Source organism: Microtus ochrogaster, linkage group LG1 (genome assembly GCF_000317375.1).
Source record: "Microtus ochrogaster isolate Prairie Vole_2 linkage group LG1, MicOch1.0, whole genome shotgun sequence".
NCBI classification, from domain to species: domain Eukaryota; kingdom Metazoa; phylum Chordata; class Mammalia; order Rodentia; family Cricetidae; genus Microtus; species Microtus ochrogaster.
Genome location: NC_022027.1, coordinates 3,167,227 through 3,183,195, shown reverse-complemented (window position 1 = coordinate 3,183,195; position 15,969 = coordinate 3,167,227). Strand labels below are relative to the sequence as shown.

Sequence of the window (15,969 nt, the reverse complement as noted above, 5' to 3'; positions counted from 1 at the left end):
CGCGCCCCACCCCCGCGGTGCCGGGACCCTGTGACCCCCCACTGACCTCAGATGACCCCCTCTTCGCACCGGGGCGCTCACCGTCCTCACCCTGCGGTTCCCGACTGGTGCTCTGCACCGCGCGACCCCAACTTCCGGTCACCCTGCCTCAGTATCCCTCTCTCTCTGACCCCTGATTTCCAGTGTCTACTGTTTCGCAGGTTCTCAACTCACGGGCGACACTCATGCGCCCCCACTTCCGGTCGCCTTCTTCCCGCGACCCCCATTCGGCTTTAGTGTGCCCCACACTCTGACCCCACTCGTGTCCTCGCGCTCTGACCCCCCAGTTTCCTGTGTCTTCTTCCCAGGTGTTCAGACCACCTGCAAATCGCACGTTTTTCTTCATGTCCCCCCATGTCTCTTTTTGTCCCCAAACTCCCTTTACACCTGCCTCCTGCCAACTGGGTCCGGCTCCTTGTCCCTCTACCCTCCCAGCCCTCTCCCTGATGTTCGCTCTTCACATTTGTGGTCCTGACGGTTTGTTGGGAGGCTTGGGGACAGGCATTGAGGGGGGGACCTGTTGCAGGGAGCTGCTTGGGAACTCTTGGGCCCAGCTGCCTGCGCCCTCCCCCTTCCGCTCTGGCCACCGGCTTTGTTTTCCGGAAACACACGGATCAAGGAGGGAGGGGTGAGATGTCTGAGCAGGCTGCAGGATCCCCTGCCTGTACCTCTCTACCCCAACTTTGTCCACGTCTACGGGTGACTTTCTCACAAGGAGATAGGAACAGTGTCCGCAGGGAAGGGTCTCCTGTGCAACCTGGGCGAGACGGAGCTTCTAGTTTGGGGGCAGCTGTTTTTCATCTTGGTGGCCTCCGGATGGCAGTTTGCAGGAAGCAGCCTGGGGGTTGGTGTGTAGGTGGAGGCGGGGAGACTTGTCTGTCCTCACTGAGCTGCAGTCTGCTCACCCAGCCCGGCACTCTGAGCTCGGAAGGCTGATGGGGTCTTCCTTGGATGTCTGTGGGCTGGGGACTCTGGGAGCTGGTGGCTGAAAGCACAAAGGTCTTGTTGGTATAGGAGAAACCGCAGCTGCCCACTGGGATAGTGCTGACCTGTTAGATGTGGGGGTGGACAACTGGGCTTTTTGCCTGCCCTGGGGGCTTTGGTCGAGCTTAGAGAAGACTGGAGCACATAGGTTTGTGAGGGGGAAGTGTGCAGTTGTCTCCAGCAGAGCTGTGTGATGCTGACTGGTGGGTTTCCCAGGAGATAACAGGCACACAGTGCCTGCCATGGGTCTCCAGGGCCTTCCCACTAATGCTGAGCCTTGGTACTTTGTTGGAAGCCAGTGGGAGAGAACCGGAAAGACTATGCAAGAAAGTAGGGGACCCTGGAAAGGGCCAGACTCCAGAGTCCACTGCAGGCCAGTGGGGTGAGATTCAGGGCCTGTGCATCCCTATGCCAGCTGCTTGAGGATGCCTCTTGTTTGTCTGCTTTGATTTCACCTTGGGATGGTCACTTGGGCCCCAAGCATGTCCCGGAGACCAGACCAGCCCTCCCCCTGCTCCTGCTGTCTGTGGTGGAGCCCAGTGCAGACTTCTTTGAAGGACCTGTGTCTTCTCCTCAATTATACTGTAATTGCCTCCAGCAGAAGGGAATAGGGGAGGTTCTTGGTAACAGCTTCAACATGGCCACCTCAGCTTTGGGGACCACGTGTGTTTCTGGAGAACTTGCTTGTAGGCCTGGCTGGGGAAGCGTACCGTACAGCAGGCAGGACAGAGCTGTGCTGTGGGGTGCTGGTTTCTGTTCTGCTGTGGTGCCTGCTGAAACTGCCTCAGACTCCGTCCTTCCTGCAGGGCTGGGGACCATTAAGAGACTGCCCTTACCTGTGTGGGGGCCAGACAGGGAGGAGGGAGGAAAAGCAGGATTAAGTATTGCGGTCTTTGGTGTCTAGATGGTATAGGACAGGCCAGTGGCATTCTTGTTATCTGGGGGGCAGTTGGAGCCACTTGAAGGAGCCACCAGCCCAAGAGTCCTGTAGCTGGGTCATGATGAGAAGTGGCTGGGGCTTCATCCAGATTCACCCACACATCTGATGTCCACTTAGAGGCCGTGTTCTTGCTGGACCCAAGCCTTGTCCTTGAAGGCCCTGGGCATCAACTTGCCAGTAAGTGCCATGAGCAATTTTCTCTAGAGCCTGTTGGTTGGCACTGGCACAGCCCTAGGCATGCGACTCCCAGTGTGTCCACACTCATCTGCGAGCTGGTGGGCCTGTGGGCTGTGCTACGGCATCCATGAGGTGGTCATGGCGCCTGGTTTATAGAGGGGATGACTTGTGGTTAATAATCCCGGGGACAAAGGACATGCTGGATGACTCCAGGAGGGATGTTCCCCGAGGAAGTTCCTGTCTGCGTGACCCTGTGGGTCCCTCTGGTACGCTATCCACTCTCTATGACCTCCGCTACTTTCAGAGGCTGGGCAGCTGCACCTGTGTTGTCCCCATCCTGGTCCCCAGGAAGCATCAGTCACTCTGGAGGCATAAAAGCAGGGCTTGACCTCAAGGTGTGGTGTTGGGGAAACCTCAGCAGGTCTCCTGGAGCGTTTGGATGGCCACCTGTCACCTGAGGAAACAATCTGGCTGTGGCACTCGGGTGGGTCACGATCCTACGGCCTGCAAAGATGTAGGACCAGTAGACCCTAGTCCTTACCTCTGTATGCTCTGTCCCATGCATGGTCACCAGGAGGCTTCATCCTGGGCAGAGGCCACAGGACACACGGGACACATAGCAGTCAAGAAGCCGAGACTGGGAGCCACAACTGTTACATCTGCCTATGTGCCCTCTCTGGCCCCATGTCATGTCCACGGGGCCCTCAGAACCCTCCTGGGAGACAGGAGTCACTAGTCCTGAGAACAGAGTGATGTTTGGGTTTCACAGCCTCTGCTCTCCCGTCAGAGGCCAGGTGTTGTGGGTGGGCCTCCTAGTCTTTCCTCTTGGAAAAAGGCCCCATACTGGGGAAGTAGTCTGTTCCTCTCCTCTGGAACAGGCCTCCAGGTTGCCTGGGGCCTCCTGCCCACAGCCTTACCCCTGGGGACAGCTCTGTGGCATGAGACTGCGACAGATTGAGGTCATATCCTGTCAAATGGCAGCTCTTGTGGAGCCTTCAGACACAGGTCAGGGTCCAGTGGCAGCGTGCAGCCTCACGGGAGTCCACAGTCAAAGCCAGGAACAAGGTTGTCCCTGTATGGGGCTGTGCAGACCTGTGACAGCAGGACCCTAGGTCTGGCTGGGGCTGGGGCCTGGAGGTGGGAACTTCCAGCTGGGAGGGCTACCAGCCACTGACTCCCTAGAGACCCCCTAAGGGCGTGCCACACCTGGCTTGGACCCAAGGGGGCAGAAAGGCCATCTTTTTTTTGTTTTGTTTTGTTTTAGATTTGAGAGAGAAGGTCTCAAGTGGATTAGGATGCCTTGAACACCTGCTCCTGCTTCCGTATTCTGAGTGTGGGGTCCTTGTGCTTGGCTCTTGATGCAGGGTCTTGTGTGTCTCAGGTGTGCATGTGGAGGTCGGGGCAACTTGGAATTGGTTCTCTCCTTGAACAGTTTGGTTTTGTTTTTTTAGGACAGGGTCTCTCTGTAGCCCTTGCTCCCTGCTCTCAGAGATCCACCTGCCTCTGCCTCTCCAGTGCTGAGATTAAAGGTGGCACCACCACCGGCGAGCTTTTTTTTTTTTTTTTTACAATAAGAGTCTCTAGCCCTGCCTGTCCTGGAGCTTGCTGTGTAGACCAGGCTGGCCTCCTTCCACATTAATGCAGTTTCCAGAGGTCGAACTCAGGCTGTTAGGTTTTCACCAAGCCCTTTACCCACTGAGCCATTTCACCCGCCATTTTCCACTTTCGAGATGGCAACTCTGTAGTCCAGGCTGGCCATGAACTCATGCCTGCCCCAATTACCTGAATGCTGGGACGTAGGTTTGTGGCACAACACCCAGCGAAAGTGTTGTTGAGCTCACATCTCAGGTAGCCTAGGCTGGCTAATGTGTAGCTGAGGATGGCCTTGAACTCCTTGACTCCTGGGATTTTGCTCCACGCATGTTCTCCTGGGGTTACAGTGAGAAAGATTGGAGCACTCCTGGGAGAGCTAAAGAAAACCTTAGCACAGGTGCAGGCCTGTAAGGGTCTTCAGGTGTTTTTACAGGTTGGGGGGCAGGTGCAGGAATCAGAACCAGAGGGGTTGGCTGTGCCAGGAGCCCCCAGAGTCCGCAGTTGCTCCAGGCACAGAGGGGCTGGGATTAGAGTGGCTGGGTCCCACAGAGCTTGCAGCCCCAGGCACTGGCCTGTTCTCTTCCAGTTACCATGCTGTGGCCTGTGCCTCCTGTGGAGGCACGCCCTGTGGGCTCCTGGGAAATCTGCATACTGCATACAGCCTCTGGCCGTTGAACTCCGCCCCTAAGAGGAGGCGTGGCATGGGCAGGGCCTCTAGGACAGACTACACCCCTCTGGGTGGGTGGCTGTGTGCATCTAGCCAGTGCCTCACCTGGTGCTAGGCCCTCCACACACTGTGAGCCTGGACAGCTCTCCCCCACCCCTTATTAAAATGTCAAGACCAAGCATGGTGGCTCATGCCCGTCTTCCCCACACTTAGGAGGCAGCTAGGGTAGAAGTACTGCCCAAACTCAGCTCTCCAGTACTCAGTACTCAGATGCCACCTGTGTGGCCCCACGGAGCTGGCTGTGCTAGCTAAAGTGGCAAGCTGGGATTCAAATGCGAGATGGCTCGGTAGCAGATGGAGAGTTAGTTAGGAAGACACGTGTGCACGTCGGTCCACACTGCTCGTGCCTGAGACTGCAGAACTGCAGATCCCAAGCTGTTCCTGAGAACCACCCTTGAGAGGCCTTGGTGACCGTTCCTGGTGACACTTGGAGAATTCCCAGGGGACAAACCCCTTTTACCCCTGAATCTCCTGCTGGGCAGGAGCCTACGACTGAGTTGTCCTTTGTAGCGTGGGTTTGATCTGAGCCCCACTGGAGCTGGTGGTCCATGTGATCATTTCCTGTCATAGTATCCGGGTGTTGTGGGAAGCACGCAGGCCTCTGCTGTAGACCACAGTCCGTACCTGTACACAGCCGTGCATGGGCTGACGCCAGCTTCGTGGCTTTAGACGCGTCTGTGAGTGCTAGGCAGCACCCATGGCCCATGGTTTCCTGAGAGCAGAGTCACCCTCACCGAGACCTGGGTCAGGAGGTCCCACAGTCAACCAACCCCCAGTGTAGAGGGTACAAGACCCAAGGTCTCAGGAACTGACGCCGTCTGCTCTCCTGTAGAGGGAGTTATGTTCTCTCGGGAGCAGGAGGGAGGCCGTGTCCCTCCCGCCCGTCCTCGCCTTCAGTCACTCTTTCTGTAGTTTATGCTGTAGAGCTGTCTGGGTGTCGGACACAGCAGTGGTTGATTCTTTGCCATAAGGCATGCATACCGATTGTCAGGCCTGTGTGCGCCCAGCTTCCGACAATTCCATGTGTCAGCGCGTGTCCAGTGTGTGATTGTGTGTGAGCACGGCGGATATGGTGGCGCACGTGGCTGGGGTTGGCCATCTCTTCTCTGAAGTCTGTTGATAGGTCCTCCCAGATGGTCTCCCAGTGCTGTGGTCCAGGCCAGTGCTGTGGTCCAGGCCCTCAGCCCTTTTCTGAGGACTGTCAGCCCAGGTGTTGGTGAGCCCGCACACTGGCTGGGGCTGCACAGAAGCACGCCCACCAGCACAGTGGCTCCATCCACACTCATCCCCAGCTTGTCTCTCTGCATCTTTAGGGATAATGATGCAGGAGCAGGTGAGCTGTGGTGGTATTTGGGGTACCTTTCTCTAAAGACAAGGTACTGAGAAGTCTGGCCATTGCATGGGCCTGTGTAGGACTTGTCCCCCGCCCCCCCTTCCCATCAGCCTCATGGCTCAGACATATATATCTGTTTTGGTCATCAGGTCCCAACTTAATACATAGCCCCACTGCCCACTGGCCAGGTAGCACCACACCTTGTAGGCCATGCTCCTTTCCTTTCTTGGTTTGAACCCCAAGTTTCTCTAGCTGTTTTCCAGGACTCGGTGCTGGGGAGTCCTGGTATGTCGCAGCCTGGGTCTGCAAGAAACAGGAAGTCCATGTTGGACTGCCACTCAGGTGCAATAGCTTCAGGGCTGCAGCCAGGACTCCCTGCTTGTCCCCTCAGCTGGGCACCAGGTCTAGCTTGGAAACTCCCAGTGACGTCAGCTAGGGACTGTGACATCACTGAGTGGAGATGCAGGGAAGGGGCTTGGGGCCTCCAGCAGAGAGCAGCCGGGGTCCCAGCAAGATGGGGGACCCCAAAAAGAACAGGGCAGGTGCGTGCTGGGGCCTTGCAAGGAGGGGTATGTCTGGTGGGAATCCAACCTGCTATCAGCCAGCTCCCTGAGTGAGTGCCCTGTAGCTGACCTCCAGCCTAGTCTTGCGCAGGCCAGTCCAGCGTTAACCCTGAGCCTGGGCTCACCCCTGGGGACAGCCTGGGCTCTGGGCCTTGTGGGTCCTCCCAGGGAGGCTTTATTTAGGGCTGGGAAAGCCTGCCTGTCTTCCTAGGTCTATTTTTAGCTACAGACTTCATCCAGAGCCAGGGCTAGCGGCACTTCCTCTTCTCTGGGGTCCCAGGTCACTCTTCACATGCTCAGGTGTGCCTGAGACACAGCTACTTGTCACCAGGTTGTCTGTTCCACTGACCCTCGGTGTTGGAGTGACAGCTGTCTGTGGTGGCATCCTTACTCTCTTGGGTATCACGGACTGCCACATAGCCCATGTCTGCATAGCTGTTCTTGTGAGAGGAGCAGTGGCAGATTGGTGCCGTGTCCACTCAGGATAGAGGCAGCCTACTTACCCACAAACACCGTGGTTCAAGGGCACAGTAGTGTTGTGGGGCCTGCTTCTTCCAGCCTGCCTGCTTTGAGCCCGCCATTGCCTGGTGTCCTGTGCAGTCCTATAGATGCCCGTTCCCTGCATACCCTAGTTGGCCCCAGGGTGGTCTGCACTGCCTGTGCCGCTGGCTGTGCAATTGATGTTGTCACCTAGGTCTTGCCCACCACACACCATAGGTGGGCAACGGAGTGAGAGGGTCACGTTTCTATGGTGAGTCCTAGGCTAAGGCTTCTGTGCCTGCGACAGGCAGCTCTTCAGGTCACAGGTTTGCAGCTGCCCAGCCATGCTAAGGAAGACACAGCGGCCTGCCCCGTTCCCTTAGATTAGGGCTGTCTGTCTCCCAGGACACTCTGCCACTGCTAACTCCTGTGGCCCCTCCGGCCTGAACAGACTCAGCCTTATCTGGGTACCTTTATCTCTAATCCTTGGAGTGGCCCTGCTGCCTCTGGTGATCTAGGCCCCATGTCTTTGTGGTCCCTAACATTGGTGTCTTTACCAGTCCTTGCATTTGACACAGCCAGGTGTCCATGCACTAGGTCTCCTGATGTCACTCACTGCCCCTGCTCAATGCTGCCTGCTTCGTCCAGCTCTCCATGCTGCTGGGCCCCATGGCGGGACTTCACCTGCCCTCTGCAGATGTGCACTTGGGAAAGGCAGGGGACAACTGGCTCCCCAGGCTGCTCTCTCAGTGTTGGTGATGTTCTGTCTGGGGCTTGAGGGGTGTGGAGGTCTGAACAGGACGAGTGCTGGGGGGCAGGGCTGCTCCCTGTAGATGTTTGTACCTTTCTAAGTGATCCTTTCTCTCCCTAGTACATGAGCCCTGGCATCCGTGCAGGGATGCTGGGGTGGGTGCTAGCCCGAGAGTGCCTCTCTGTGTGTGCAGCCCTTACAGTTCTCTGTGTTTACTTAGTGTGTGCTGATGGGGAGAATGGATGAGGGAGGAGATGGGGGTCACCAAATTCCCCACTAAGCTGTCATCTTGCTAACCTGTGATAATGTTCTTGGAGCTCCTGGCCCTCCTGCCTCTGCTCCTGCATGTTGAGACAATGCTGTACATCTCTGCATTGGGATGCTGTGTTAGGATGCTCAGGCTTTCTGCACACTAGGGAGGTGCTCTGCCTGCCGAACCTCAGTGAGGTAGCCATGGATGTCATGGTGATCATGTGGACGCAGAGGCTCTGGAGGGAGTATTCAGAGTGACAGTTGCCCAAGTGTGCCCCTTGCTGGGTGAGAGTGAAAAGTAGATGGGTTTTCTGCCGTGTAGCCTTCATCATACTCAGCTGGCCTCTGCCCGCCTCTCCTCCACACCTGCCCCTGGTGGCACACGGGTCTCGTTCCACAGTCTCCCTGGCAGGCCTTCTGCTGCCTCCCATGCTCTTGAGAGTCAGTGTCCTGGTGAGGAGAGGGCAAGAGGAGCGGCCTAGCCGTCAGGAGCTCCTCCCCATGGCATCCATAGTGAGGAGGGGGATGCTTCCCCCAGGTGCTGGGCTTTTGTGGGTGTCCTTGGTGGAGTGCAGATCCTGGGTAGCCTGTGGTGTAGCTGTTGGCATTGTAGAGTCCCACCCCTGGGTTCTTTGAGTTCCCTTTATCTTTAGGAGAGGCCCCTGCTACATACCCAGGAAGGAGGTTAGACTTTTGCACTGGGCAGCCAGGCTTACTGCCCAGGGTTTCCTTATGCCCCTCAGTGAGGAGCTGCTGTCAGTGAAGGCTCGGGATGATACGATGGCCCCAACCCAGCGGAGCGGTGTGTAAATAGAAGTCAGCAAACAGACACATGACCACCGCCTAGATGGTGCTGGGCGGGACCCCAGTGCACGGGGATGGGATGCTGGGGGCACTGAGCAGGAAAGCAGGCCGGCAGCCCCTCCAGATGTGCCCCAGGAGCACATACAACTGCACGTGGCCTGGTGGGTGAGAAACCCCTGCATGAGCGCTTGTGTTAGAACACACTTGTGAATTCATCTCTCAGAGTCTCAAACGAAAGCAAACCCACGGCCTGGGCATCGGCTCCGTTGCTGAAGTGTTCGCCTTGAGAGTCTGGAGATCTGGTGACTCTGCACCCACATAAAAAACAGGCTGGCAGATCTCTGAGATTGAGGGCAGCCTGGGCTACTCAGTGAGTTCCTGGCCAGTCTAGTTCTGGGGCTAAGAGATGCAGGTCAGAGCAGCGGGGTCGGCACCCACTGCCTGGAGCCCTGCCAAGCCTTCCTTGTTCACCCAGCATTGTGTGCTATGTGCCTTCCTGCCTGCATGACTGGAGTCCCATCCCCTGCCCTCTTAGGGATACCATCTGCTCTGCCACCTGCCGCTGTTCCTGTCTTGGCAGCCCTGGTGTCACCTCTTAGCCTGGATCTGGCTTCCCTTTCTTGCTTTAGGTTTCCAAGGGGCCTGTGCCACTTGATGGCACAGCCATGTGGCAAGTAGGGCACATGGCTACTCCACCGTAATCTCTGGCTCCTGCTAGCCTTTGCCTGGTCACACCACAGTAGCCTTTGCTGCGATCTCTGTCCGCTAACCCGTGCCTCTGTTTCTTCACAGTGGGGCACCACGAGATTTAAGGCGGTGGGACCTGTTGGCAGAATGTCTTCTCTCTCTGCAAGTGACCCTGAGGCCACCAAGATGAGCACTGCAGCCGGGCCTGCGAGCACACCCGGGTGTCAATAGCCGGGAGCCAAGGGGCCACCAGGCGCAATGGTGTACTAGGCCGGGCGCGAGCTCAGGTTTCGCACTCGGATCTCACGGCAGAGTCACCGTGGAGAGGCCAGGGTACCACAAACTTATGGATTTTGACAAGAAAGGAGGGAAGGGGGAGTTGGAGGAGGGCAGGAGAATGTCCAAGACTGGCACAAGCCGGAGCAACCATGGCGTCCGCAGCTCGGGGACCAGCTCAGGGGTCTTGATGGTGGGCCCCAATTTCCGGGTTGGCAAGAAGATAGGCTGTGGGAACTTCGGAGAGCTCCGCCTAGGTAAGTCCTACATTCTTTGGTCTGTCACTAGGCTTTGTGGTGGTTGTCTGCAAGCGGCAGGGTGGGTGGAGTCACAGCTTCCCGGCCTCTGGCTCCTGAGCTGCAGAGACCAGTGTCTGACTGCTGCCTGGTCTGCACGCTAGTGCTGAGCCAGCGTGCCTCCCTCTTAGGCGACTGGCCCCTATTCGCAGCAGTGCCCAGGAGTCCAAAGGTCCCTGGAACTGTCACATCCTGGCCCTGTGTAGGTTAGAGAAGACCTGTGTGCAGGCACTCATCCCAGTCCAGCTCCTTAAGATAAAAAAGAGACACCAGCCCCGTGCGCAGACCCAACAGGCCAGCTCAGGTCCCCGATGTCACCTGGAAGCGGGCCTGGGGAGGAGGTGGACCTTGCTGCAAAGGCAGATAGCTGAGGGCCAGAACACAGTGGCTGTCATTCTCCACTCCTGACCACTCATCAGCTGACACGTGCCATTCAGTCAGCGAGGGCACTGATGTGGGGCACAGCTGCCCTGTGCACAGCTGTCCCTTCCTCTCCCGTGGGAGGGTATTGGTGGGTGTTCAAGGCCAGCTAGGACCCCATCCGGGTGAGGGCCTCTGCAGTCAGCAGCCGCAGGTGTCCCCAGGCCTGGCTGAGAATAGTCCCTCCGCTGTGATGGGTATGCCAGACCGCAGCCCTGAACACTCAGCCACACACACGGGCAAGTATGAGGACACTTTAAAGGACCCCTGGCTTTAGGCAGTTGGGGTGGCCGTGCACCACCTCAGGTCTCTGTACAGATCTGTGTAGGGGCTTGGACAGTGTGAGTTAAAAGGTTTTCCACTGCAGCCTCTGCAGGAGCCTGTCTATGGAGTGTGTGCTATGTGCCCCCATGCTGACTGCACCAGCCTGTGCAGCTTGACCTCTGTTGGAGTCCAGGGTCAGCGAATACTGTGAGTGCAGGTTAGGATGCAGTGGTGATGTGAGCCAGTGCCTTCCCTCTCCCCAGCTCTGAACTAGCTTTACATCACTTGGTACTGAGGGAGGCCAGCCTGGCAGCACGTTGAGAGCTCGGCTCCCTCCCCATGCCCCACAGAATTAGAATAAGCTGCACAGGTGTTCGTTTCCCTGGTGAGTATGGGGTGCCTCTTGCCTGAGCCCCCATCCTCTTCCCGTGTGGAGCTACCCTGGCCCATACTCAGGTGTCTGTCTGGCCTGGGGCCACTGAGCCCCTTGGATCTGTAGAGATAACTGTTCATTAAATGGGAAATTTGAAGCCCTATGTCTGCGCAACTTTCTTCCTCTTATGGGGCCATAGTCCTGTCCCCTGTCCTCCTTTTTCTTTTTAGACAGGGTCCCACTGGCCTGGAGCTCACTGTGTAGACCAAGCTAGCCAGAATCCACAGGTACCCACCTGCCTCTGCTTTCCCGGTGCTGGGATTAAGTGTGCACTACCATGCCCAGCTCCCCCCCCCCCATGTTTTGTTTTGTTTTTAAAAAAGAGTTCTTTCAAAATTCTTGTTTTATGTGTGTGGATGTTTTGTATGCATACATAGAGAAACCGGAAGAGGGCACTGGACCCTCTAGAATTAAAGTTGGGGACTATTGTGAGCCCCTGTGGGTGCTTGGCCCTGGACCCAGGTCCTCTGGAAGAGCAGCTTTTCCTGCTGAGCCATCTCCACAGCCCCGCCCACGTTTAAGGAAAAGTCTTAATGTGTATATATGTTGGGAGCAGACATGCCAGACCCTGTGGGTCAGAGGACAGCTCTGGGGAGTCCCCTCCCTCCCCCCACTGCGCAGTGGTTGTGGGAGCTTGAGCTTGTCAGCTGCAGCCAAGCTCCACACCGAGTCTCCCACAGCAGAGACGGGAATGCAACAGAGGAAAAGTGACCTGTGAGAGCCACAGTCCAGGGAAAGTGGGCAAACTTAGGCCCTCCCAGGTGACAGCTGACTTGGCTGTTCTTGCAAGAGACAGCCATTGTGAGGTGGAGGGGTGGGGACCAGACCTATGGAGACATGGACCGTCACTGCGCCTCCTCTTGGAAGAAGCTTGATGGCGCTGCGCCTTACACAGCCTGGGGCGCTCTGGTGGGTCACAGGTGGTGGCAGGCTGTCATAGAGGGGCCCTGATGGCAAGCACGTGGTGGCTGGTGGTGATGGAGACGTCCAGGAGAACCAGGGCAGAGGGCTGCGCCATAGCTGGTGGCTGGCTGTGGCTGGGAACAGAAGCAGTTGTGGGCACAGCTGCTGTGGTAGGAACGTCTTTTCCCTTCAGGGGTGGCAGGTGTAGCCACTGGGGTGTGACCCTGGAGGTGGCCTTTGTGACTAGTGATACTGAGGTAAACATGAATGTTGGAGATTGGGGTAAGATCTGCCTGGGTGTGGCAGATGTGACCCCTGCAGGAGAGGCTGAGCGTGGAGCAGGTCCTACTGCTGGATTCACAGTAGACCTCCCCGGGACTGCATACATTAGTGAGGTGCAGTGCAGGGATTCCTGGGAAGCTGGGAGGGAGTCTAAAGCTTCTGTGGAGTGCGCTGTGGACTGGGTGAGGTGGGCTCCTTAGCCCACAATCCTCATGCTTTTTCTGTTGACCCTCCCCCAGGAAAGAACCTGTATACAAACGAGTACGTGGCCATCAAGCTGGTGAGTGTACCCTACCCTGCCCTGCCCTGCCAGGCCGAGCACCCCAGGCCCAGAAGGAGGGCCTGGGTAACAGTCCCCTGTCCTGCAGGAGCCCATCAAGTCCCGGGCCCCGCAGCTACATCTGGAGTACCGCTTCTACAAGCAGCTTAGCACAGCAGGTGAGGCCAGCATGGGGGGCATGGGCACTTGGTGAGACTGGCACAGGGTGTGGCCCAGGCAGGGGCTCCAGGTGTCCAGCACGCGTGTTTCCTCCGCAGAGGGCGTCCCTCAGGTCTACTATTTTGGCCCGTGTGGGAAGTACAATGCCATGGTGCTGGAGCTGCTGGGGCCCAGCCTGGAGGACCTGTTCGACCTGTGCGACCGCACCTTCACGCTGAAGACGGTGCTGATGATTGCCATCCAGCTGGTGCGGAGAGGTGGAGCTGGCGGGCGGGGTGGATAGGCTGGGCAGCGCCTGGACGCTGAACCCTGGTCCCTGCAGATCACACGCATGGAGTATGTGCATACCAAGAGCCTCATCTACCGCGACGTGAAGCCAGAGAACTTCCTGGTCGGGCGGCCGGGCAGCAAACGACAGCACGCCATCCACATCATCGACTTCGGGCTGGCCAAGGAGTACATCGACCCTGAGACCAAGAAGCACATCCCATACCGCGAGCACAAGAGCCTGACGGGCACGGCGCGCTACATGAGCATCAACACGCACCTGGGCAAAGGTGAGCCGCGCTGCGGTGGGGGGATGGGGTGGGGCCCGGGGCGGGGCTGAGCCTGTGCTGTCCCCGCAGAGCAGAGCCGCCGGGATGACCTGGAGGCCCTGGGACATATGTTCATGTACTTCCTGCGCGGGAGCCTGCCCTGGCAGGGACTCAAGGTGGGCGGGGACTCCCGGGTGGGGGAGGGGCGCGGGAATGGGCGCTGACCCTGACCACGCTCACGTCACGCAGGCCGACACGCTGAAGGAGCGCTACCAGAAGATTGGTGACACCAAGCGCGCCACGCCCATTGAGGCGCTGTGTGAGAGCTTCCCGGGTGAGGAGCCCACGGCGATGCCCCTTGGCTCCGTCCCACAGTGTGGCCATGGCCACACCGCAGACTGGGCTGCCCATGTGACCACGCCCCTGGCCCTTGTCTTTTCGCAGAGGAGATGGCCACCTATTTGCGCTATGTACGGCGCCTGGACTTCTTTGAGAAGCCAGACTACGACTACCTGCGGAAGCTCTTCACCGACCTCTTCGACCGCAGCGGCTACGTGTTTGACTACGAGTATGACTGGGCCGGGAAGCCCCTGGTACGTGGAGGTGATGAGAGACCCTCCGGTTAGAACTCACGTGCGGGCGGTGTGGGTCTGCAGGTGCGGGGACACCAGGTCGGGAGCCCCTATCCCCACGGTGTGCAGGAGGGCCGTGGGCGGGAGCTTCCGTAGGAGGGGCCATCCTCCAGAGGGCGAGGGTCAGGAACTGTCCTGACTCTGCTCTCGCAGCCGACACCCGTAGGCACCGTGCACACCGACATGCCCTCCCAGCCACCTCATCGCGACAAAGCCCAGCCCCACACCAAGAACCAGGTGAGGGCCGGCCGGGGACTTGTCCTGGAGGGGACGGAGGCCAGTGACGCAGGGTGAGCAGGGGTGCTAGCCTGGTACCCGCTGCCCTTCCAGGCACTGAACTCCACTAACGGAGAGCTGAACGCCGATGACCCCACCGCTGGCCACTCCAACGCCCCCATCGCGGCCCCCGCAGAAGTAGAGGTGGCGGATGAAACCAAGTAAGGCTCTGTCACTGCCATCCTCTACTCATCGCATGCCGCTTCCACCCCTACGTCACCTTTCTCGAGTTACCCCCACCCCATATCAGTGTTTTGTCACCTCTGTCCCCTTATCCATCCCCATCTTGTCCTTTTTTTTGTTTGTTTGGTTTTGTTTTTTTCGAGACAGGGTTTCTCTGGTTTTGGAGCCTGTCCTGGAACTAGCTCTGTAGACCAGGCTGGTCTCGAACTCACAGAGATCCGCCTGCCTCTGCCTCCGAGTGCTGGGATTAAAGGCGTGCGCCACCACCGCCTGGTCCCACTTTGTCCTTTTAACCCATGTCCCCCCCTGCCCCCCCCAGGTGTTGCTGCTTCTTCAAGAGGAGAAAGAGAAAATCCCTGCAGAGACACAAGTGAGGGTGGGTGCAGCCGCTGCCGAGATCCCCAGGGCGGTATCCAGGAGGCTGGCAGTGTCCTTGGTGGCATGGGGCTCTTTGGCCCGACTGCAGGCATCATCTTCGGGGATTTGGGGCCACTTCCTTCACACAGGACTTTGGCGGAAATCTCTACGCCCATGTCTCGTCCCCTTTGAGAGCATTAACTATTTAAAACCAGGAGAGAAGCGCCGCGCCGTCCCCTCTGCGCCCCCATTAGCTCATAAAGTCCAGCTTGTCCCCTCGATCCAAAGGCCCTTTTCTCGAGTGGGGCAGGCCCGGGGCATGGGTGTTACGTGGGGAGGCCATGAGGCCTTGGCCACCAGGGGAGGCGCGTGCACTACCACAATGCTGCACCAAAGCTGGGGTGGAGCGCGGGATGGTCACCATGCAGGGACTGGACTGGGCCCCATGGAGCCAGGGCGGCTGTGACCTGTGTCTGCGTGCTGGGCCCACGGGACAGAATCGCCTTAATGCCCGACCTGGGGCAGCAGAGAGGCGGTCCCCATGGGAGAGCCAGGCTGTGGTCGCGGGAGCTGAGTTCTTGCTTTACAACGTGTACAGAAATGAACTTATGTTTCTCCAGCGCTTCCTTGAAGCCATAGAGTTTAGGGGCTTTTTTTAAAAAAAGAAAAAAAAATTAAAAAGAAAATGAAACCATCCCCAAGCGTGGGCCTGGTCTTTGTAACCCATATAGGACATTCAGGTCTAGGGACAAGAGGATCCCTGCTGGCTCACTGGAGTCCTGGAGGAGCTGGGCACCAGCTGATTCCAGGAAGGATGGAAGAGGCTGTGGAGACTGGGTAGGGCAGGAAGGCTGCTGCACCCAAGTCTGTGTTAATCAGCCACTCTGAGAACATTGTGCTGCTGCAGAGGGAAAGGGTGGGAAGGGCATGGTGCTGTCCTGGCGACCAGCAAACAGGAGAAGTGAGCAGGGGGCAGCTGGGCTTGCTGTTGCTGGGACGGTTCCCTACACAGGTACCACCTACCAAAAAATAAAAAAGGGTTCATGGGAGAAGGGAGGATAGAGGTAAGAGGTAAGCCAGGAGTAAGAAGACGGGGCTGGAGAGAGGGCAGAATGGTCAGGGTCAGGAGCTGTGGCCATTCCAGAGCCCAAGTCACCCCTGAACCAGTTCCTGGGCACCACAGATAAGAGGACAACAGATAGAGGACACAGAAATCTTTTTGTTGCTTTGCTTTTTTATTTATTTATTATATATACAACATTCTGTCTGTGTGTATGCCTGAAGGCCAGAAGAGGGCACCAGACCCCATTACAGATGGTTGTGAGCCACCATGTGGTTGCTG

The 15,969-nt window shown here is 57.7% G+C and overlaps 1 protein-coding gene across 1 annotated transcript; it reads left to right on the top strand.

The window, feature by feature from the left end:
- Positions 1 to 9,435: 9,435 nt before the first annotated feature.
- Positions 9,436 to 15,323, top strand: Csnk1g2 (casein kinase 1 gamma 2). The gene is made up of 11 exons (XM_013350702.2): positions 9,436 to 9,863; positions 12,444 to 12,484; positions 12,573 to 12,642; positions 12,742 to 12,890; positions 12,966 to 13,200; positions 13,270 to 13,355; positions 13,429 to 13,513; positions 13,624 to 13,772; positions 13,965 to 14,048; positions 14,142 to 14,248; positions 14,590 to 15,323. The coding sequence occupies exons 1-11, from the start codon at positions 9,677 to 9,679 to the stop codon at positions 14,642 to 14,644; spliced, it is 1,248 nt and encodes a 415-aa protein (XP_013206156.1). The 5' UTR covers positions 9,436 to 9,676; the 3' UTR covers positions 14,645 to 15,323.
- The last annotated feature ends 646 nt before the right edge of the window (positions 15,324 to 15,969 follow it).